This window comes from Phoxinus phoxinus (genome assembly GCF_949152265.1).
Source record: "Phoxinus phoxinus genome assembly, chromosome: 15".
NCBI lineage: Eukaryota > Metazoa > Chordata > Actinopteri > Cypriniformes > Leuciscidae > Phoxinus > Phoxinus phoxinus.
In genome coordinates this window covers 23,969,989-23,993,664 of record NC_136890.1, presented here as the reverse complement: position 1 = coordinate 23,993,664, position 23,676 = coordinate 23,969,989, and the positions used below count along the sequence as shown (strand labels likewise).

General features: G+C 36.4%; 3 protein-coding genes across 10 annotated transcripts; all 3 read right to left on the bottom strand.

Moving 5' to 3' along the window:
- Nucleotides 1-13: 13 nt before the first annotated feature.
- LOC307012177 (torsin-1A-interacting protein 2) lies at nucleotides 14-7,510 on the bottom strand. Of its 6 annotated transcripts, none has more exons than XM_079638546.1 (11): nucleotides 7,364-7,510; nucleotides 7,092-7,176; nucleotides 6,453-6,521; nucleotides 5,704-5,757; nucleotides 5,235-5,429; nucleotides 4,435-4,488; nucleotides 3,894-4,088; nucleotides 2,475-2,528; nucleotides 1,991-2,185; nucleotides 1,341-1,412; nucleotides 14-1,202 (listed from the first exon to the last, which is right to left on the bottom strand). In XM_079638546.1, exons 2-11 carry the CDS (start codon nucleotides 7,111-7,113, stop codon nucleotides 421-423), a joined length of 1,692 nt encoding a protein of 563 aa, XP_079494672.1. In that variant the 5' UTR covers nucleotides 7,114-7,176; nucleotides 7,364-7,510; the 3' UTR covers nucleotides 14-420. The 6 variants fall into 6 exon arrangements, with proteins under 6 accessions (XP_079494672.1, XP_079494673.1, XP_079494674.1 ...); XM_079638547.1 differs by having other exon boundaries at nucleotides 2,490-2,528; nucleotides 7,364-7,484; XM_079638548.1 differs by having other exon boundaries at nucleotides 4,450-4,488; nucleotides 7,364-7,484.
- A 1,093-nt stretch (nucleotides 7,511-8,603) lies between these two features.
- On the bottom strand, nucleotides 8,604-19,735 carry aldh9a1a.1 (aldehyde dehydrogenase 9 family, member A1a, tandem duplicate 1). 3 transcript variants are annotated; one of them, XM_079638020.1, is made up of 12 exons: nucleotides 19,589-19,735; nucleotides 15,730-15,898; nucleotides 14,502-14,647; nucleotides 13,185-13,314; nucleotides 12,943-13,077; nucleotides 12,581-12,777; nucleotides 12,092-12,232; nucleotides 10,952-11,140; nucleotides 10,253-10,340; nucleotides 9,983-10,124; nucleotides 9,094-9,206; nucleotides 8,604-8,948 (listed from the first exon to the last, which is right to left on the bottom strand). In XM_079638020.1, the coding sequence occupies exons 2-12, from the start codon at nucleotides 15,878-15,880 to the stop codon at nucleotides 8,854-8,856; spliced, it is 1,527 nt and encodes a 508-aa protein (XP_079494146.1). In that variant the 5' UTR covers nucleotides 15,881-15,898; nucleotides 19,589-19,735; the 3' UTR covers nucleotides 8,604-8,853. The 3 variants fall into 3 exon arrangements, with proteins under 3 accessions (XP_079494146.1, XP_079494144.1, XP_079494145.1); XM_079638018.1 differs by having other exon boundaries at nucleotides 15,730-15,905; nucleotides 19,589-19,728; XM_079638019.1 differs by lacking the exon at nucleotides 19,589-19,735 and adding an exon at nucleotides 17,678-17,696.
- A 1,099-nt stretch (nucleotides 19,736-20,834) lies between these two features.
- Nucleotides 20,835-23,082, bottom strand: tmco1 (transmembrane and coiled-coil domains 1). The gene is made up of 7 exons (XM_079637896.1): nucleotides 22,798-23,082; nucleotides 22,573-22,650; nucleotides 22,428-22,487; nucleotides 22,216-22,262; nucleotides 21,986-22,053; nucleotides 21,678-21,822; nucleotides 20,835-21,489 (listed from the first exon to the last, which is right to left on the bottom strand). The coding sequence occupies exons 1-7, from the start codon at nucleotides 22,865-22,867 to the stop codon at nucleotides 21,391-21,393; spliced, it is 567 nt and encodes a 188-aa protein (XP_079494022.1). The 5' UTR covers nucleotides 22,868-23,082; the 3' UTR covers nucleotides 20,835-21,390.
- Nucleotides 23,083-23,676: the final 594 nt, after the last annotated feature.

Genomic DNA, 23,676 nt, shown 5'->3' with positions numbered 1-23,676 from the left:
AGCGCATGGCTGATGCATTTATTAAGGCACGTTTATTTTTCCAATAAAGCTTTAAAGTAGGAAAACATCAACAATTCATCAAATATATTATCATCCCTGGTCAACCAAATTTACAGATTAAAAATAACTTTAATCTAAGGCATAATTTAGATACAAAAAGATCTACATGAAAACAAAGAAAAGCAATACAAATGGGAAAATTACTTCATTTTACCCTTCTATAAAATGTCAATCTGGAAAGTTATAATTTAGTGTGAAAGAAAGAAAATTGTGAGGACCATCATTCATACAGCAGCACATACAAATATGAATATTTTTTTTAAATTCAAAGTATGAGCCCTCATTTGTGAGGTAACACATGAGTATAACATTTAAAGTCGTAATTTAAAAAGAAAAAAAGGTCGAATAACTATTTCAAAATTATTTACCACAGTCCCCACCACAGCCGTGATGTTCAATTTTCTCTTCTGCAGCCACTGGCAAGATAAGATGTGAAATTCTGCTCCACAGTCCACTCAGTTTGTCCACATCCATTTTATTAAATGTAGCTAACTTGTCTGAGGAGACAAACTTCTGTTTTACGTGATCTTGAACCATCTCCTCAACTCTCCCTAGACTGATATTGGATGGCACTTCCACTTCTGTATCAAGCATTACAGTAAAGACCAGGAAGATGTCTTTATAAGCCGCATTCTCGTGGTCACAGTATCGGTAAAAGATGAGAGTGGATCCAGGAGGGAGCTCCTCAAATCGGTGGATTACCGCAGAAAACGTTTTACCCTCAAAGGCATTTCTCAACTCACTATCAATGTCCAGCTTGACCTGATCACTGTCTTGTGACGCTTTGTTTTTTCCATCAATGTTCAGGACTGATGAGTTACGGGCAGTGGAAAAAGCATGAGCCAAGCATTGAGCCAGACAACCAAGTGTCCTTTCAGCTCTGTGACCAGACGTTAGAATAAGGCTGACGGGTTCTGTGTGCTGCTCAGTTTTTAGATGACGTCTGAGATGAATCAGACTCCTCCTCCAGAGTTCTGGCCGCTGATTTGGAAAGTTGGTCTTAAGTTTTTCCATTTCCTGATTGAACACGTCAACTCTATTAAACTCTTTTGGTACAGGTGGAGTTGAGGCAGAAATATATAATTGACCATAAACCACATATGCAAGAAGGACAACAACACCAGCCCAAATCCATAACAATTCTGAAGGAAGAAAAAAAATCATTAGAATGATAATATTGGCTGCTTCTCTGCGATAATCATTTGACAGTCATTCTTCATAATGGTAAAGATTTTTCTTAGTCAAGTAATTTCTTTAGAATGGAAAGAACAACAACTCACTGTCATTTCCTCCAACTCTGATCTGTGGTTGGCTTTCTTGTAGAAATCCAGAAGATGTATGTTGTAGTGACTCTTAAATGTAAAAAGCAAGGCAACAACTTTTAAATGTAAGAACAAAATACCAATTTTCAAATTGCAACGATTCACCTTATCTATAAAATTAGATTACAAAATGTCAATTTATAATGTGGCAATGGCATACTGCAGGAGAATCACTGAAAGGGGTAATTCACTGGTGACAAGATTGGTTTTTAATAAAACCTGGCTATCTATGCAGTAGAAACTGGATAACGGTGCTACATAGAGAACACAAAGAAAAAGTGCTGTGGCATTCCCTTTGGTCAAAAACTTAAAACACTCTTAATACACTCTTGAATTTGGCGCTGCCCCTCTGTCGATCCAACTGTTCATGGACAGGAACACACAAATGCAGAAGTTCCACTGGTAATTTTAACAAAAGCCCTGGAGCTGTCAAAAGTCTGCCAGATTACACAAAATTATACATTTTGCATCATGCGGCAAACTTTTGCTGACAAATAAACAGATATCAAAGTGCAGGTAACATTATAATACTACTGACATTGTAACATTACAAATATGGTTGAAAATCTGTGAACTTATTCAAGTTGACTTCTCAAATTGTATTTTACCTTCCAAACTGGGCGTAGGTTCCTTCTCAGCTTCTGCATCCAGCAAGTTCATATCTCGATCCTGGTCTTCATCCTTACCCATCTCCTTTTTTGCTTTATCTATGTCTTTAAATCCATCACCGCTCTCATTTATATCTGTTGCCTTCTCCGTTTCTTTAGAATTTTTAGTCTCTGAAGTATCCACAATTATGTTGCCTGTAAGAAAATATTAAATACTGAATATTGAATACTGCAATCGAATACTAAAATATTGAATCTATACAAATATATATATATATAATATATATATATATACAGACATATACAATCAGTATTAATTAATGTAAAATTATATGAGATACTGCAGGCAAAATTGTTTATTTCAACCAACAATAAATTAAAAACATACAATACTATCACACAAAATTAAAGTAAATACTTGACTTCTGGCTCACTGCATTCTTATATTTCCCAGTGCAGAGACCATTATGAAAACCAAACTTACCATCCTTATCTTTACCTCCAGTATATGGAGAAGAATCAGCAGACGAGTCAACGTCTGAAAAGTAGCAGTAGAAGAGCAGTTTTAGCTATTTATTCAAACTTTCTGATTCCAATCCAATTCCAATTAAAAGTATAAAGTGTTGTGTGCAATAACTGAGCATAAACATTGCTATAAACCATTACGACATTAAATCTGTAATGGTCGACTTCATACTAAACTTACATACTCTATATATTTTTGTCGTATGACAAAGACAACGTTACACAACAATGATATGAACTGCAGACGCGCGAGAATATTCATACGGGAAGCGTTTGTATAGCGTCAGACCACTGGCTCCAATGCTACATAAAAGCGAGAATTAATTTCCAAAGACAACTTAATTTGTTTTTAGAAGACAGCACAATCTGCGGATTTAAAAAAAAACGAGAGAAAAACCCCCCCACACACTCGGGTTAGATTTGGGTAGTGCTAGCCTACCTCTCTTGTCTATTACATAAACTAAAAGAAAGTTTATTTATCATATATTTTGGCTAGTTTACTTTAGTGTTTTTATACACTATACTTTCACACAAACTGAATAGGTAAATCTTCTATAGGCCTAAATATTTTTGAGTTTTCATTTTCTTTTATGACATAATCCAGTTCTTATTAAAACACACTAGACATGCTTATTCTGTGAATTTTAGCCACTGTTTGTGTGAAATCCTATAAAAAAAATGTGTCCATCAAAGGTGTGCTTTTTTAATTGAATTGAGCGTGAGCAGTGCAGCAAAAATAGACTCGCCGCTGAAACCCCCGCTCCCTGTGTGAATGCACTCATTGGTTAACATGCACGCCGGAAAAAAATAGGCGCTGCTCACGCTTGCGGTGGGCCCTAAATGTACAGAACATGCAATAGCTTTAAAAAGTAACAATACTAATAATACTACCAATAATAATAATAATGAAACACTTTGCAAATTGCAACAATAATTCACCTTGACAAGATGGGCTTTTAATAAAACCTGGCTGTCTATGCAGTAGAAATACAATACCGGTATATATATATTTTGGATATCGGTGCTACATAGAGAACACAAAGAAAAAGTGCTGTGGCATTCCCTTTGGTCAAAAACTTAAAACACTCTTAATACACTTTAGAATTTGGCGCTGCCCCTCTGTCGATCCAACTGTTCATGGACAGGAACACACAAATGCAGAAGTTCCACTGGTAATTTTAACAAAAGCCCTGGAGCTGTCAAAAGTCTGCCAGATTACACAAAATTATACATTTTGCATCATGCGGCAAACTTTTGCTGACAAATAAACAGATATCAAAGTGCAGGTAACATTATAATACTACTGACATTGTAACATTACAAATATGGTTGAAAATCTGTGAACTTATTCAAGTTGACTTCTCAAATTGTATTTTACCTTCCAAACTGGGCATAGGTTCCTTCTCAGCTTCTGCATCCAGCAAGTTCAAATCTCGATCCTGGTCTTCATCCTTACCCATCTCCTTTTTTGCTTTATCTATGTCTTTAAATCCATCACCGCTCTCATTTATATCTGTTGCCTTCTCCGTTTCTTTAGAATTTTTAGTCTCTGAAGTATCCACAATTATGTTGCCTGTAAGAAAATATTAAATACTGAATATTGAATACTGCAATCGAATACTAAAATATTGAATCTATACAAATATATATATATATATATATATATATATATATATATATATATATATATATATATATATATATATATATATATATATATATATATACACAGACATATACAATCTGTATTAATTAATGTAAAATTATATGAGATACTGCAGGCAAAATTGTTTATTTCAACCAACAATAAATTAAAAACATACAATACTATCACACAAAATTAAAGTAAATACTTGACTTCTGACTCACTGCATTCTTATATTTCCCAGTGCAGAGACCATTATGAAAACCAAACTTACCATCCTTATCTTTACCTCCAGTATATGGAGAAGAATCAGCAGACGAGTCAACGTCTGAAAAGTAGCAGTAGAAGAGCAGTTTTAGCTATTTATTCAAACTTTCTGATTCCTAACCTGATTCCAATCCAATTCCAATTAAACGTATAAAGTGTTGTGTGCAATAACTGAGCATAAACATCGCTATAAACCATTACGACATTAAATCTGTAATGGTCGACTCGACTTCATACTAAACTTACATACTCTATATATTTTTGTCGTATGACAAAGACAACGTTACACAACAATGATATAAACTGCAGACGCGCGAGAATATTCATACGGGAAGCGTTTGTATAACGTCAGACCACTGGCTCCAATGCTACATAAAAGCGAGAATTAATTTCCAAAGACAACTTAATTTTTTTTTAGAAGACAGCACAATCTGCGGATTTAAAAAAAAAACGAGAGAAAACCCCCCCCACACACTCGGGTTAGATTTGGGTAGTGCTAGCCTACCTCTCTTGTCTATTACATAAACTAAAAGAAAGTATATTTATCATATGTTTTGGCTAGTTTACTTTAGTGTTTTTATACACTATACTTTCACACAAACTGAATAGGTAAATCTTCTATAGGCCTAAATATTTTTGAGTTTTCATTTTCTTTTATGACATAATCCAGACTTAGGCTGACAAATAAACAGATATCCGAGTGCAGGTAACATTAACATTTACATAATACTACTGACATTGTAACATTACAAATATGGTTATAAATCTGTGAACTTATTCAAGTTGACTTCTCAAATTGTATTTTACCTTCCAAACTGGGCATAGGTTCCTTCTCAGCTTCTGCATCAAGCAAGTTCATATCTCGATCCTGGTCTTCATCCTTACCCATCTCCTTTTTTGCTTTATCTATGTCTTTAAATCCATCACCGCTCTCATTTATATCTGTTGCCTTCTCCGTTTCTTTAGAATTTTTAGTCTCTGAAGTATTCACAATTATGTTGCCTGTAAGAAAATATTAAATACTGAATATTGAATACTGCAATCGAATACTAAAATATTGAATATATACAAATATATATATATATACAGACATATACAATCAGTATTAATTAATGTAAAATTATATGAGATACTGCAGGCAAAATTGTTTATTTCAACCAACAATAAATTCAAAACATACAATACTATCACACAAAATTAAAGTTAATACTTGACTTCTGACTCACTGCATTCTTATATTTCCCAGTGCAGAGACCATTATGAAAACAAAACTTACCATCCTTATCTTTACCTCCAGTATATGGAGAAGAATCAGCAGACGAGTCAACGTCTGAAAAGTAGCAGTAGAAGAGCAGTTTTAGCTATTTATTCAAACTTTCTGATTCCTAACCTGATTCCAATCCAATTCCAATTAAAAGTATAAAGTGTTGTGTGCAATAACTGATCATAAACATCGCTATAAACCATTATGACATTAAATCTGTAATGGTCGACTTCATAATAAACTTACATACTCTATATATTTTTGTTGTATGACAAAGAAAACGTTACACAACAATGATATGAAATGCAGTTTAAAACAAACTCGCACGCACGCATTCACACACACACTCTCTGGCACACACACATTCTCTGGCATACTGATCTGCGGTCCAGAAGCAGCAGTATGAGTGTATGCATGCAAAGTGAGATATTTCAAGCCTTTAGCTCCTATGGCTTACAGTTATGAAAACCTTTTCACAATATTCTAATTTTGAATTTGGGGTTTCATAAGCTGTAAGCCATAATCATCAAAATTATAACAAATAAAGGCTTGAAATATCTCACTTTGCATGTAATGAGTCTATATAATATATTAGTTTCACCTTTTAAGTTGAATTACTGAAATAAAGGAACTTTTGTGCGATAGTTAAATTTTTCGAGTTTCACCTGTACTTAAATCCCTAAAACTCACTTGAACAAACATAAATTCTATCATGAAGATAGTGATAATACAAGTTTGACTTCATGCTACACGTCACTTACCACCCTCTCCTGTAGTTTTGTCACCTAACAAAGAACCACTAGATGGATCAGTCACTGCAGATGTTAATTCTGCATTTGAAAAGAGAAAAGGAGCAGTTCAGGGTTTTAAAACCCATTAAATTATTTGAGCACAGTTTTCATTCTTTCTTTCTTGTTTCTGATTGTTGTTTTTACATGCACTGGTCAATTTTGAGATTTTGGGCTATTTTGCTTCCATATGTTTTCTTTCAGGCTAGTGGAAAGAAAACATCCAAAATACACATTCAAGTGGATACAAATCCATTTCAATTATATCATCTTTAAAGGCCAGTTTCCCTCAAGATTTTTTGAGAGAAATCTCCACTAAAGTAGCACTTACAACTTTCCAATTAAGTTCCTATCTATATTCTTAAGATTTTACAGAGGAGCTTGTTCATACATCATTTGCCTGATTTATTTAACTTTTTTCCCCCCTGGCTGCTGACATTATCTCCAGTATTTTCTGACTTATGGAGTGATAAAAAAAGAGATTAAAAATCTCCACTGTAAAAAAAAACATTTAATATGTCGGCAAAATTAAAGTTATGGACATGTGTGCAGATGAGTCCATTTTTTTATTTGCATTAAACATAACATTTCAGAAACATGTTATATATTTACCACTGTTGACTTCGTTTGCCATTGCTCTTGCACACAAGCCTCCTTTATCAATGAGCTGTGTTAAAGCAGGGACTTTGAAATGGACCTGAATTTAGAAACAACACCACATAAACAAACTCATAAACCACAAATGATCCAGTGACATGAAAATACAGACAAGATAGCATTATAACCTAAAATATAGCAAGTACACATTTGCTAAAAATCAACGTCGACACGTACAACAAATACCTCTGAAACTTGTTCTTCTAGTCTATGAAAACCATACTCACCAGTTATCTAGCTGGCACAACAGATAATATTTCGGATTTTGCCCTGTGTACATGACAAGTCACACCGTCACACTTTCCAAACGCGACTGCGCCAAATTGATTCCGGGTCTTGCTAGGAACTGTTTGACTTTGTGAATTGTTTCCATCGGAAATTTTATGAGGAGGGACATCATGTACAATTTTTATTTTTTATCTTTATCTTCAAATAACAAAGAGGAATTATGAATAGTTAAACTGACCAACAATAAATAAAGCAGCATACACTGAAAGCAAAAAAATATCTTAAATAAATTACTTAAATGAATTTAAGAGGTGGGGGTTCATAAACTCTACAGGGTCACTCACAAACCAAAGTTTTTCTAACAGTTTCAATGATTTAATGGCATTCTTATTCTTAATCCACAAAAAAATAATATATATATATAGAACCGATTGGGTCTTCGTAATTTAGCTAACCAAATATGCAGTTTACAATACTCTTATTTTCTTGAACAAAATATATATAATCACTTCATATAATACAATCCCAAAAATCTTATATTCCTTTCTATGTAAAATGTGTTAAATGATTGTTTTTCATAGTTTTGTTTATACATGCCTTGTTCATAACCTAAGAGACAATTTCTGACTATTTTTTCTTTGAAGACACTCCTCCTCAAGTGCACACATTATACATCCATGTTTCAGCAATCTAGTAGAATGCACACTGATTCCAGTAGCATTGTTTTAATCTTATCTTTATTCAACTGAGGAATAAATAGAATTGAATTAAACACACTTTCTGAAGTTATTACAAAGTTAAGGTGTTTATGTTTCATTCACAGTAGCCCAACAAACTTGTGGAACCTGTGATGCCACAGACACAGGTTACATAAAAGTGAAGGAAAAGAGTACAACTTCTTTACTCTTGAAAACCAAGGTACTTTTATTTGAAATGCTACCAACTGTTCATCCACCAGTCTAACACAAATTCTTCATGGCATTGAGAGTTAGGAACAGAGGGATGGTAAACAAACAAGTCTAGCATACCCTGAAACCTCGGTTGATTAAACCAAACCTACTTGCTCGAGGTATGCTGGATCCAATAACGCGTCCGGGAGTAAGTTTATGAGTACCGGTATGTTCATGGTTAGGTTTGGTTTAATCAAACTTGAGTTCAGGGTATGTTTGACGGTAACATAACCTTGCTTTCTGGAATACACCCCTGACCACAACACATGACTGTAATACATTTGTGAAGTATGAACATTAAAAAATATATATGACACTATTTGTCAAACATGTTTCACAGTACTGAAAAAGTTTTAGTGTTCTCACATGTTGGTAATATCATACCAACACAATTTAAGGCTTAATGGAATTTGGAGACTTTTCAAGTAATTGAGTGCCAGTTGTAAACTGTATTTTTAAGATGTTCCATTGCAAACTAGATCTGAAAACTTGGAAATCACATGGCTGTCAGGAATGCTGGTGGTTAACACCACAATAGCCTAAAAGTAGTTTTCCACATCTCCCATTTCCACCACAACAGTCTTGAGCTGAGAGTAGTACTCAATCGTCACTTGCCCATTCTCCCTTCCAAACCCTAAAAGAAAAGGGGAAGGTAATAACATGTTAGATCTCTCTAGCATTTACGAAGTATACTTATATGTACTGAAACACTTGGCCGAACAGATTTAGGTTTAAGTTTTTCCTGATAATCATCTCGTGAAACGATAAGCTTAGAGTACCTGACATCTTGTAGCCTCCAAAAGGAACTTCTACAGGGCCAACATTGTAGTTGTTGATATAGCACGTCCCTGCCTGAATGTTTGCAGCAACTCTATGGGCACGAGCTATATCCCTAAAAACAAAGCACAGGAGAATGTTAAATCTATTATTTCGTTTACTGGGTTCATTTAGTCCAATTAATAAAAACAAAATATGAAAATCATTATGTTAAAATTCACAGAAATGTATTATATCAATATTTTTTTGTAGATAACAGATTCAGTTAAAAGACAACTAAATCATAGCACTTCCCACAAAATTACATTAAAAATAAACATAATAAATAAACCATAAACCATCTCCTGGTTCAAGACTAGGTTTAAGGCCCATTCAAAGAATGATAACTATAAAGATAACAATAAATATAGTATATCGTCCACACCAACGGACAATAACGTTTATTACTGCAGCTATGTTGTCTGCCACTTTAAATGCTTTTTAAAGTTAGATTTTGATTGGCTCTCTTTTTTTATCGTTTTATTAACTGGAAAAAAAAAATCTGGAAGGAAGTGATTCAAATTATTATGTTCCTGTAGGTTGTTATTATAGTGGTGTTGACTTCCTTGTTCTCAGAATTAGAATGATTATTAAAGTTATTAGTTATTATAGTTATTGTTCTTGGTGTAAACGGGCCATTTGGGGACAGAAAATATCATTATCTTCGTAAAGTCCTCACCAAGATAATACGTGTGTGTGTGTGTGTGTGTGTGTGTGTGTGTGTGTGTGTTGAATTGGTCTCTGATCAATTCCAAAGAGACGTTTTGTTAAACATTTTTATTTAAATCACATGTGTGTTAACTTTGGCAGACCCTAATTTTGAAACAGTATATCTATTCTGTATGGAGTCACCTAGTGAAGACTCCAGATGCCAGGCCAAAGGTTGTGTTGTTGGCTCTTTGAAGAACCTCCTCCTCTGTGTCAAAAGGCAGAACAGACATCACAGGGCCAAAGATCTCCTCCTTTACACAGGTCATATCATCCCTGCAGTTATCTGTGTGTGTAGCATAGCAGGTAAATAAAAAGGAGCTCAGAATCAAGCTGATTGTGAGATAAAAAGTTTAAACGTTTGTTTAAGAAAATTGTAATATGAAGGTGATGATAATAATACGTATTTCTCACCCAACACACATGGGGACACAAAGTATCCGTCTTTCAGTTTGGAATCACTGGGAACAAATCGTTCTCCGCCACATAAAACCTTTGCACCCTAAAACAAAAATGATAAAGTTTTCTCAACTACATGAATAATATTTTAAACCGTGAAAAGTTTAAAAAAGCATGAGTGTCGTGTTTGTGAAGTGGCAGTATGAGGGCAAAAAAAAAAAAAAAACGAGAAAAAAACCCCGTTACAAGTTAAAACCGTATACAGATGAATTGTTCACACTAAGATCTATCTATAATAATCTTTACGGGGGCGGAGACCTCATTTGGATTTAAAGGGATACACAAAAACAAAGAGTTTTTGCTCACACCCAAAAAGGGGCAAATTTGACAAGCTATAATAAATGGTATTCTGAAATTTCACAGACACCATAGATTTATATTACATCTTGTGAAAAGGGGCATAATATGTTATCTTTAACAATTTAGATGGGATGACATTTTTTATTTCATGCTGAGTAGTAGTAGTATAGATTTTTAAGGCTATTTCTAAGGCTATTTTCATGGTAAAAAAACAAAACAAACAAACACATTTTTTTCATCCAACCACAAAGAAAAATACCGCAGTTTTACATTTACATATGATTAAAACCTTTTTCCAGGTCAAATCCAACTAAACAAGGCCTTCCTCACTTTTAAGTAGCTGTATTACAGTACCTGTTCTTTAGCTTGTTTGATGAAGCCCAGCACTTTTTCCATGTGGGGTTTACTGATCAAAGCCCCCATGCGTGTCCCGTCACACATGGGATCTCCAACAGCTATGGCCTTGGTCCTCTTCACCACTCCCTCCAAGAACTGTGGCATGATCTCCCTCTGTACAAACACCCGTGTTCCATTGCAGCACACCTGGGAAAAATTCAACACATCTACAGAACTGTCTTTAAAGAGAGCGGCCCTTCTGTTCTGTTCTAATAATGTTGGGCAACCAGTGGCACACAAATAGTTTTTTGCAGGTTCGGTTTATTTATAAAGAAGCTGTCTTCTAGAAATATGTTCAAATTTACATGCATTACTTCACTAGTCCAGCAACACATTAGTGAAAGCTGATGCTTTTGGGTTTGAGTCCCATCTGGGTCACATAAAAGCATCTGGGAAATCCAGTGATGTGCAATTAGAGCACTTTTATTAGCTACGTTTCCATCCAAAGGAATAGTGCATAAAACATTTGCAAATAAAGCACCGTTTCCATCCCATGTTTTCAAGTCAAGAGAACAAAATTGTTACTTCCTAAAAAATTGCGCAACATATATGTAATAAAAACTGAAGTTTATTCAATGGGGGAAGCCACTGAGGCTCTTTTATGCTACATCATAAATGGCGCAGATGATGCAGCATATCAGATAAATGCTGCGTTCGGATGCCTGGTGTTTGGAAACACAATCGTGGAGGGAATTTAACCAAATTTTTTTTAAGACAGACTTTGGCTAAGGCATTTCAGAATATCCAAACCATAATTTCAGATGCTGTGCAATGAATTTGAGTCACTGGTTAGTCCAGTTATCCAATCATATCCTCTGTTGAGGCAAAGTCATGTGAATTAGTTGCATATCGAGGGATTTATTCGGTAAATGTGTTTCTATCATAGTTAATGTGCATTTTTAGAATTTATCCGCATGTTAACGTTTCCATCCAGCGTTTTTTTGTTTTTTATGAGATATCCCAAAATGTGCATAAATATGACAACAAAAACAGACACCCTTTGAAAGTGCAAAAAAACAATGTGCAAATGTCTGTTTGTGTTTATAGTAAAAAAGTGTGTGATTGACACAGAAATTATGTTATTGTTTTTTTACACACCTCTCCCTGGGTGAGGAAGTTAGCCATGAGGGCCCCTTTGATTGCATTTTCCAGCTCACAGTCTTTAAAGATGATCAGTGGTGACTTTCCTCCAAGCTCCAGTGTCACCTGCTTCACAGCTTTGGCTGCCATTTCCATAACCTTTATAAGAAGGGCACACCACATCAGAAATACATTTTAAATGTCTGTTTTTATTGAAGAACATATAGTTCTGGAATACAGAACTTCTGGAATCACAAAATTGTGATTAATTAATTACATACGTATATTAAATGAATTAAATGTGTTTTATCTAAATGTAAAAAAAAAAAGGGTTTGAAAATAAGCAGCTTTGTCATAATTTTAGCAGAACTACTGGAAAGAGTGAAGTCTAGAAGAGTGAGGATGTAAGACTTCAAAGGGAAACCAAAATGTTTATAATGACTGCTAACATTACCCTGCACTGATGTTACTGATTTTCTCCTGGTTTGTTTTGTTTTCATGCTATACCTTCTTTCCGGTGGGAACACTGCCTGTGAAGGACACTTTAGCCACCATGGGATGGTGACACAGCAGCCCTCCAGTCGCGGCTCCTCCTTGTACCACGTTAAAGAGTCCATCTGGGACACCTGCCTCTTTATAGATCTCTGCCAACATGACTGCTGTGACTGGGGTCATGGGAGATGGTTTAAACACCATGGCATTGCCTAAGAGGGGAAGAAGATAATATGTTTGCATATGAGACAGAAACAGACATGGGGGGAGCAAGGAAATGATAGATGACCACTTTCATAAAGTAAACACAATCATGGGGACTGCATGAAAAAATATCCTGTCACAAATTACAGATATATAAAGCAATATTCTCATACCACAGGCCAAAGCTGGGGCTGACTTCCAGGCAGCTATCTGGAATGGGTAGTTCCAAGCTCCAATGCCGACACACACTCCCAGTGGCTCCCTTCTGGTGTAGGCAAAAGATCCTCCTGGAAGCTGTATGTGCTGGCCTGAGTTTACAAAAAACATTCTTAGATATGATGTATAAAGCATTTCCATTTAGATTTTGAGATTATTAGTCACCTTTTCATTTTTATCAACCAGTATCCAAACCTACCTGACAGTGTGGGGGCAATGCCAGCATAGTACTCAATACACTGCCAAGCAACATCAATATCCACCTGAGCCTCAGTGATAGATTTGCCATTGTTGGCCACTTCTGCTCTCGCAATTTCATCTCTGCGCTCCTGCATGAGAGAACAGAAGTTCAGACATTTTTACAATCATAAAATAATGACAGACATGAACACAGGAAAATAAAAAAAAAATCTGAATATTTCCCATAGACGGGTTTCTGTGCAACGTCATCACAGAGATGCGCGCGCAACTATGCGGCAGAAAGCAGCACTCTTTACAGCATTTCTAGCAGAAAGAGAGATGACACGGCGCTGTTGTGCTGTAAACTACACTAACCGGAACCGCCAAAAAGATGGATTTAAAATGTAAGAAATCAATACTTTTATTCATCAAGGATGAATTAAATTGATCAAAAGTTACAGTAATGACATTTATAATGTTACAAACGATTTTATTTCAAATAAATCCTGTTCTTTTGAACTTTCTATTCATCAAAGAATCCTAAAAAAATAGGTTTTATCAAATTAAAATATTAGAAGGATCATGTGACACTGAAGACTGGAATAATGATGCTGAAAATGCAGAACTCGGCATAACACCGGTTTTGTCTCATGAATGCGCGTGCATCCAGTATTGTTTGTATACAAGAAACCCGTCTATAGGGATTTAATTTTTTTAGCTGGTTTAAGAGTTATAAAACAGTTATAAAAAGAGTTATACAATTCTATGAAGCATTGTGAATGACAATCAAACTAAACATGATGGATAAATATAACAATAGAAACAAGATATTTTGGGTTTATTGCAAAATATGCATATTATTTATATAAATGTTTAAGTAGTTTGAGAGTGTAGAGAGATTGACTTGATTACATCAATTGTAGTTCTTCATAGGATTGGGTGGGCACAGTTCTTTAGGTGTGATTTACTTGTCGCGATACTCAAGATTGGTGGAGTTTTCTCTGCAGAATTATGTAGCTTTACACTAGAAATTCCGCTGTTGAATGTGATTATTTCAAAAATAAGTAGAAATAAGGCAGGCAGATGACTTCAAAAGCAATATACAAAAGCATGTACCCTCTCGACAAAAGCATATACCCTCTCGACAAAAGCATATACCCTCGATAAACACCCTCTGAGGTCTGTCTTAAAGGTGTATATTCTATCATTAAAAAGAATTTCCCGTATGGAGAAAATGAATCCGATTTTTCCGGAATCCGACTGTTGCACTCTATTGACTACTACACTGTTCACGGGAAAATCTTTAGAAGCAGCATTATACATTATACGTGTTTACCCTAATAATTCTGGCAGCCTCCAGCATGATCCGGGCCCTCTCCATTCCTGATAATTTACTCCATTTTAGGTATGCAGACTGAGCACTTTTTATGGCCTGATCTACCTCCTCCTCTCCACAGGGAATCATATCACACAGCACACGACCTGGGAACAGAACAGAGGGTGAAGTACAAGCATTGAACATGACAAAGTAAGGCTGTTTGTGAGCACATACTTTTGTTACATCAAATTAAAGGTGTTCAGGATTTTTATTTTAGGCTTAACATACTAGTTTCAACGTAGTTTCTATAATTGTATATTGAGATGTGAGCAGGATAGTTATAGTAAATCAATAACTCCATGCAAAGCCTTTAAAACTATGGCATTGTGATTAAAGGTTCAGTTTTACTACAACTACAAACACAAATAAAAAGAACTACAAACATGACAGATCTGTGTGAGACCAACGTTTAAGTAGATATTTGGGTAAATGGGGTTTTGTAAAAGTGATTAATAATCAGTATCTAAACCTGATGAAAAATAATTATTTAATGTTATCTAGTTAATATTTCACCTGCAACAACGTGCTGTTCACATCTTTATAAAAGTTCACAATAGCAATATAAATTGCTATTAAATGACCCAGGACTGGCAGATCAGCGTGCTACTGCTATTTCTTTTCCCTCCAATATGGAAGGATGAATTGTTGAGTACAGTATTAAATTAAATTAAATGCGGAGTGTGTATGAAGAGATGAACTGACAAGATTATTGACCTGCAGTATACAGTTACAGGATGCATATGCAGCACAACAATCTGTGGATTCCCAGGCACAATTATGATTTGGTAGTATGTACTACTCTTCTGCTTTTTTACTTTTTTATGTTATACTGACAGTGACATCAATTGGCCTGCCCTGGATACATGAAGTTTGTTTACCAACTGCTCCTGCTTCACACTAAGGCTATTTGTTTATTTTTTGTTTTGTTCCTTTTCATCTATGCTGTTAACTTGGGTTCCAGTGTCTCTAGTATGTATATTATGTTCATTGTTTTATTTAGCTTAGTCCTAGCCACATCATGTTTAATGCATTATATAGTTGGTCAATTGCATGACATGCTGATCATATGATATCAAACGGAAATGCACATAAGGAGGCGACCCGCTCCATAGTAGGATTAAAACTAGACAAAAAAATACATATGCACATAACCTAAAAGTAATTTAATACGGTTAATAAATCATACCAGTTGCAGGTTCGTATACTGGTTCCGAATTCTTTGTGTCCTTCGGCTTCACTCTCGCTCCTCCCCAGAAATTCAGCGGCTCCTTCACCACCAAAGTACCCGTGGAAACATTCTGAAACTCGGGCAGTGACAGTAGCAGTTGCTGAGCCATTCTGGTCTGGACGGGAACCTAAATACTCGATCAATGTCAATACTTGTTAGCAGTATATTTGGTTTCCAATCAATCATAAATTATTGGCTGCAGTAGTTTCAATATTAATAGGCAACGTGTACTACAGGAATACGTGAAAAGTTAAAGTTTTATGCATGCACAGACTTGTTACTCTGTTACTAACTCTGTTACTAACGTAACCTCGGTTCCATGAGATAATGGGATTGAGTACTGCGTCGCTAGATGCAATGGGAAAACTAATTTTTCTCAGATTACTGAAGATTATAGAATAACACAGTGAAACGGCATGAGCCTATGGAGAGAAAGCCGCCGAAATGGGCAAGGCTATCTCTCTATATAAGCAGCATTCTGCCATAGGGAATCAGGTTAATTTGACTAAAGCGACAAGCGACGAACGCCAAGTTGTGGAGCATGATAACATGGCCAGGGCCACAGTAGGCCTACATGTCCCCGTTATCTCAGGAAACCGAGGTTGCGTTAGTAACCAAGTACGTTCCCCATTTTTTTTTTAAATGGTTCACTCGTACTGCGTTGCTAGACACAATGGAAACCCAGTCCAATCGCGCAGTGCATTGAACTGCGGAACGACAATTGTTCTGGGGCCTTGGGCAAAGGCGCTTGAATAAGGGCCACGGGTACCAGGGTTAGGATAGGCATTATAATAGCCCAAAAAAAGACAAGGACTCAGACTTCATTGCCGAGTCGCATGGAGGGTTCTAGCAGGTTGAACTCACATAGAGGTCAAAGCCTAGCTTACACAGACAGGACCTATGCTTGTAGCGCAGGGACATCCAGGTTATAGAATCTGGCGAATGTGGACGGCGAGGCACAGCCGGCCGTCTCACAAATGTTGCCAATTGACACTTTCAACTGTCAATTGACAAGTGTGCTTTAACTTCGATGGGGCACTATAGGCCCATCGAAGCGTAGGCCAACGCAATCGTGTCCACTATCCAGTGGGACAGTCTTTGCTTCGTGACCTGATGCCACTTGACTGCCTGAATGGGGCAGAGCGCTCAATATATACTCTTAAGGCCTGAACAGGGCAGAGTAGATGAGACTTCTGCTCGCCGTCAGATGGGGGAAGCAATAAGCGTAATAACCTGTGCCCTGAACGGGGTTGAGAGCATCTTCGGCACATAACGATGCCATGGTTCGAGGATGACCTTACAGTCGTTAGGCCCAAACTTTAAGGAAAAAGTACATCCGCATCGGGGAATAACAGTATAATCTTGTTCACGGAAGAGAAAGCTGCTACATGTGCAAAACTAATTGTGAAGACTTAAATGTAAACACAGCTTTTGTGTCTTTATCAGCTTTTCCATAAACGGGTCCTGATAATCATCACAAATACGTACCACCTGCTCCATTTCTGTACATCCGTTTTTATGAATGAATGACTCACTAACCTAGGGTGACCACCTGGCTATTGCTCTGTTGCAGGTCAGCAGACCTGATTTTGCGGGACAATGCGGGACAAGAGGGAGAAAACTTACTATTATTATACTAGGTGAATAAATATTGATTTTATATTAGATATCTTTTTGCAGTAATGTTAACATGCTTTAAATTGCTAATAAGCTTTATAAAAATGTTAATGATGGCGCTGACCGGCGCTGTGAACGTCACTATTAATATAAAACTCATTTTAACAGCACGGGTCTATTCAATCTAAATAATTAAATGAAAATAATAATCCAATCGCTAAAAAGCACATTTCCAAATAAGCACATAAATTCCATTAGTGAAGAATAGAAAGATTGAATGCGTTCTTACCGAATTCAGTGCATCTTGAATTTATATATTTTTTTTTGTGTGTTTTTTTTCTTTTCTTCTTCTTCTCAGTGTTTGTTTTCCCGCTCTGGCTAGAACCAATAATAACGGCTGCGCTGCGCATGTTCAGTGTTTTCTTATTATCAATTTTTTTAATTGTAGAATTGTAATTTAAAGATCGATTAAATAAAATACAGACAAAATTAAAATGCGGGACACTGTTTATGACTTGCGGGACGCGGGACAAAGCTTCAAATTTTGGGACTGTCCCGTGGTCACCCTACTCTAACCTCTAGTCTTCTTCAACACGCACGCTTGCACCACCTGCTGGTGAGGTTGACTAACAGCTATGGAGATTATCAATCGGCAATCTACTGATATTCCTGCCGTTCCCGGATGTCAAATGTTGAATTTTCTGTCGAATTTGAACCACTGAATTTGTGGAAGCGAATTTGTAAAGTGAAATAAAATGGACTGAAAATTGCCTGTCGAATATTATAGGTTGTATTTTTTAAAGATAATTAATATTTTGGAAGTAAAATCTGAAAGGTGAATATGGATTATTGAATTTTTAATAATGAAAACGTGTGTGAAATGTTTTGAATTGAAATATTCTCAGCTTAAATATAACCATGTTGAATTTCAGCCCATTAAAATGCAAGCCCTAAAATTACAATGCATTAAAATGCAAGCAGGGTTAATGCAATGCATATTTTTTCAAGTAGTGCAATTCAACAAGCTTTTTTGTTTCAAAAACATTTGTCATTATTTTACTTCCATAAAGGAGGGCGCTTCACGCAATATAAAGTCAATGTAGTGTAATGGAGACGGTTGGATTGTTTTCACCCCGGTGGGCGTGGTTTTTAGATTATGACGCGTTATGTATAAATACATGTATTTATTATGTCTATGGTTGAGTGTACAGTTGTACACTCCTTATTGCGGTGCATTGAAGGATTGAATAAATACCCTCAAATAGTGTCCTTTGGGTGATTTCGGACACAGCCTAGATTTCTCATGATACCGGGCCCTGAGCACTTAAAGTTGCGCTGGAAGCTGCTCGTCCAGGCGCAGTTCATGGAGTAGACGGTGAAATTCACTGAGTTCAGGACCATAGTGCTGTGAACCCAGACACGTCGGCGTTGGCTGTCAGGCATATGGACTTCCACAACTGGTATAGACATTGGCGGTTCTACATTGAATTACACCCTGGGCGAGACCCCCTTCGAGCCACAGAAAAAAACACACAAAATTCTGCACAAACAGTCATATTATAACAAATTATATATTTATAATTTTATGAATGAAATGTGCGTTATTTGGAAGAAATTAGAGGTGTGAATGCATGACGAGCCCACTAGAGTAGGCCTACGTAATTACTCTATAAAATCTAGTATAGATAATAGAAAACCCCTTCGCGGCACAGAGGATTTTTTTTTTTTTTTTACTGCGTGTCGCCCCATATTCGCCCGTGCCAAAAGCTAGTGGGTACAGAGCATAGACTGTAAAAAGGTACAGAGCAGCAATAATGTTAGTTATCTCTAACATGGTTAATGACGGGGAAAATGGCAGAAATAGTTGTTGTTGATGTGCGTGAAGGTGAAGACAAGATCCTCTTCGCGCGATGTTTTTATTCGCGCCCGACGCGAAAAACAAGAAACATCCCGCGGGTGAACTAGAAAAAAAGAGTTTTCCCATTGTGTCTAGCTCGGCTGATCCAAACCACGGTCAGTCCCACAACGGGGAAACGCCAATTTTACAAGTCATTAAGAACGATTCGTTAATAAGAATGCAACACTAACGTATCTAGTTCATGCATAATTCTACAAAAACAACAGTAGCCTATTTTAATAGAACTGCATAGGCTACGACGCACTAAAAAGTCGTTTCAAGGTCGTTTAGCAAGTTCCTTACCTTTTCAAAAACAAACTGTTTACTGCACAAAAGACAAGTAGATCGTTCGCCTTCTATGGTTGTGGGGCGAAAAGAGGAGGTCTCCACAATTGTGTTCGACTTTAAAGCATGTGGTTGCTCAAACTGACCCCGTGATTTGCTTGCAAAAATGGGTGGGATGAAAAATGAATGTTACCTTACCGCCTTTGGACCACATTTTTATGGTTACTTTCAACATATTTTGGCCAAAGTTCCAGAGGGCAAGAATTGCGCAAAACATCCAGATATGAATCTTCAAATTGAATGCATTGCAACTCTGCTGTTCTTCGGTCTTGCTAGCTCTCCCACATGTAGGCTACTACTTGTCAGCACATTTTATCTGCATTTTGGCTGTTCAAGTGTTAATTCAGTTCCTAAATCAATTACTAAATTAGTTAATTTAATCTGTAAAGCATTTCTGCAAAAAAACCTAAATGTCACCGTCCAGCTCAGTTTTCACAAAACAGTGTCAGTACAGTCAAATCAATAATATTTTTGAATATTAAGTGTCCCCAACTAAGCAAGCCAGAGGCAACAGTGGCAAGGAACCCAAACTCCATCAAGTGAGTGACAGAATGCAGAAAAAACTTTGGGAAAACCCAGGTTCAGTCTGTGGGCCAGTTCTCCTCTGGCCAACAAACAACACTGTGCTATTATGATTCAGGCTGCATCACAAGTCAGAAATCAAATATTCATCCAGTTCCTTTTGTTTGATGATTGGCTTCATCACGCCAATACGGAGCCACAGCTGGCCATAGGGTCTGTGCTGAGGACCTGTCTGGTAGTCTTTGCTGAAAACCTTTGTCTTTGATGAAACCTTGAATGTCCATTTTGCAACCATCTGCAAAATGTATGTGTAGGGCTGAGCAAATATGGGCAGAGCTCTTGGACAGATAAATATTTGAATTATACACGTCATCCTTCAACTGCCTTTTGTTTCCGATTATTGGTTCAAAATAGCAGCGTAAGTTTCCAGCCTTACATATACAATCCTCAAACCTGCCTAAACAACAATCCACCATCCAGATCTTATCAAAGCTACATTAACAATCTGTGACTACATTATAAAAAGAAACAGTAACTCACAGTAGAATAAAATGCATAATGTGGGGAAAATTGCAGCATAATTACAGAAGGCTAAAACTTTACTCCGAATTGCAAAACGTCAACTTGGGCCTATGCCTTATTTTCCATACTTTAAAAAAAAAAAAGGAAAATTGTGAAGCTCTTTGCTTAGTCAATTTTATTTCTGTACAAATGTAATTTGAACATTAAATAGTGACATAAACAAAACACAGAAGAATGCACAAGATCTAAAAAAAAAAATCCTTTAACTTAAACGTTAACAAACAAATAAAGAAAATAGATAAACAGAATCCACGGGTGAAACTATTCGCTCAAATTTTCAATATGAATGTTATTAATTAATATTGCTTGTAATTAATCATAAAATAATAATAGTTCCAACAAAGAATATTTTTAGCCTTCGGAGCAACAAAAAGGTTTAAAGAAATGCTTAAGAAAAGAAAGACTAAATTTATATTCATAACTACCTTTGCTCAAGAAACATTTTCTGTTAGAATTGGGACTATGTATAAGTTATAAATTTACCTGATAGAAAAAAAACACACACACAAATGTACATGACTTCTGTGGTCCTCACAGGTATCGGTAGCTGCACAACCTTGCTATCATACTCTCACACTGAGTGTTGCTCACACAATGTACAGCTGAGTGTCTCATCTTTTTTTCTTTTTTTTTTGTAGGTACCTCACTACAAAAGTTTATGAAAACTTGGCAGCTTGTGGGGGAGGTCCTAAAAACCCTCCAGCCTGTTTGGTGGCAGCACGGGAGGGGGCGAGACCCAACATCTTCTGGATGTTCTGAAATTAAAGGTATTCAGTAGTAAAAGTTAGGGAATGTATTACATAAAACAAACAACTGAACTGAACAGTGTCAAAGTTTAAACCCTTCCCTCAAAACTGCTATTACATTTTTACAACTTGGATTTTGCCCCATTCACTCACAGTAACACTGAAGAAATAATATATAAACAATAGATAAACATTACCTGTCGAATTGACATGGTGCACAGGATATAGAGGAAGATGAAGGAACAGTCAGTGTAATCTTCACCAAGGAGGTTACGGTGTGAGAGACCTTGGATATACGACAATGGGACGAATGGAAGTTTGGCCACAACACGACCATCAAAGCTGGAAAGGAAAAAAAGCAACCAAAATGTGTTTAAAAGCACATAAATTAAGTAGCTGGCCATTTCAGGTAAATTTAGAAAATTAAATCACTATTAGCCTCAGATATTATTGAACATTTATAACAAAGCGCCTCTGTGATAATGCAATGAATGAGTCTACCTACATGGAATTGAACATGCCCATCAAAGCAGTGAAGCAAAAGCCAATGGCGAACATCGATTTCATTCGGACCTGCAATTAAAATATCTTTAATACATACAATGACATAAAAAACTAAAAAAAAACTAACTTGTTAGACAGATCACCACATTTACTATGAGAATTAATAAAAGAATAACACAACATAAGAAATATGATATCAATTTGAGATTTGAATAGAAAATATTAGAATACCATAGACAAGTCTCTGTTATTGTTCTTCAGTTTCTCCTCTTGTCTCTCTGTTGAAGACAACATTATAGTTTCATTGAGGACCAATAACCATGTTGCATAATAATAACAATTGAATTTGTACTAATTGTTAATAACAATTATTATTATTTAATTATTATAATAATAGCATTACTATTTCGTTTTATAATTGTAATAATAATTTTAACTCTTACCTATTTTTTTCTTCTGTTGACGCCCAGCTGATTCTGTAATTGTCTCCTTCTTTTTCTCCACTAAAACATGTTGCACAATTTTAAACAATGGCAGGTACCTTGGATTAACTAAATGCAAAGGACACCATTCATTCATACAACTTACGTTTTTTACTTTGTTTTTCAACCTCAGCCTTTAATCTCTTGTACTTGTCTGTGCGGTACACCAGAACCCATGTTATTCCTGTAGAAACAGAGCAAAGCAAACGGTTATCCAGCACTATTTGAGCTAAAGCATTTGTCCTGTATTTACTGAGCTTAGGACATTTTCCAAGACACTCGATACGTTTTCTGACATGTAAGCCTGAATTTCAAGATAGCATTTACATACCTTCCGCTAATAATGCTGTGCAAATAGATATGAACACGATTAGAATTGTATCTGCAAACATTGTGCTCATTTTGGAAAAACGATTAGGAAACTGGTAATAATACTAGTTAATACTTTGGTTGGGCGATAACCTCTACTGTAGCAGCGTCAGCATTACTGTGGTGAATGATGTCATCAATGTGCGCCCGGCTTCCTCGTGGGTGCTGAATGCTGAATGTGGTTGAGCTATGAACTCTTGACGCCACATCTCCTTCTAGTGGCAGTGGCCCGGCATAATCAGCCGGCATGCACGGGACAGAATGACAAAGTTTTATGTTACCACCACCAAGCAAGAACACTTAACATTTTTCATAGTTTAAGGATATGTTTTATTATTATTATATATTTTTTTTCCCGGTTCTCCTGGAGATGATAGTGAACTTTAGGAGAGACCCCCCAAACAATCCCCCCAGTAGTAGTAACTATCATGAACAGCCCTGTGGCTCCTGCAACACCATCTCTTTTTAGGACCTGAAGTGGGACAATCACATTGACTCCATACCATGGTGAAAAAGGCCCAGCAGAGACTGCACTTTCTTCACCAGCTGAGGAAATTCAACCTGCCACAGGAGCTGCTGATGCAGTTCTACTCAGCCGTCAATGAGTCTGTCCTCTGCTCTTCAATAACTGTCTGGTTTGGCCCAGCTACAAAATAAGACATCAGAAGACAGGGACGTTTCGGACTGCTAAGCAGATTATTGGTGCTCCCCTGCACACCCTCCAAGAACTGCATATATCCAGAGTGAGAAAAAGGAGCTCAGAAAATACACTCTGGATCCCTCACATCCAAGCCACCTTCTCTTTAAACTTTTATCATCTATTTATCATCAGAGCACCGAG

Bases quoted from the DNA above. Each gene is read 5' to 3' on its own strand.
- tmco1 (XM_079637896.1), bottom strand. From the start codon at position 22,867: ATGAGCACAATGTTTGCAGATACAATTCTAATCGTGTTCATATCTATT. The intron at 22,651-22,797 runs GTATGTAAATGC...CTGTTTCTACAG, and splicing joins CACAGCATTATTAGCGGAAG to GAATAACATGGGTTCTGGTG. The intron at 21,823-21,985 runs GTAGGTAGACTC...TTTCCTTTCCAG, and splicing joins ATGGGCATGTTCAATTCCAT to CTTTGATGGTCGTGTTGTGG.
- aldh9a1a.1 (XM_079638020.1), bottom strand. From the start codon at position 15,880: ATGGCTCAGCAACTGCTACTGTCACTGCCCGAGTTTCAGAATGTTTCC. The intron at 9,207-9,982 runs GTGACTCCATAC...CTTTGTTTTTAG, and splicing joins GCATCTGGAGTCTTCACTAG to GGATATAGCTCGTGCCCATA. The intron at 8,949-9,093 runs GTACTCTAAGCT...CTTTTCTTTTAG, and splicing joins TGGAGGCTACAAGATGTCAG to GGTTTGGAAGGGAGAATGGG.
- LOC307012177 (XM_079638546.1), bottom strand. From the start codon at position 7,113: ATGGCAAACGAAGTCAACAGTG. The intron at 5,430-5,703 runs GTAAGTTTTGTT...ATTTTCTTACAG, and splicing joins TGGAGGTAAAGATAAGGATG to GCAACATAATTGTGAATACT. The intron at 4,489-5,234 runs GTAAAATACAAT...GCTACTTTTCAG, and splicing joins ACCTATGCCCAGTTTGGAAG to ACGTTGACTCGTCTGCTGAT.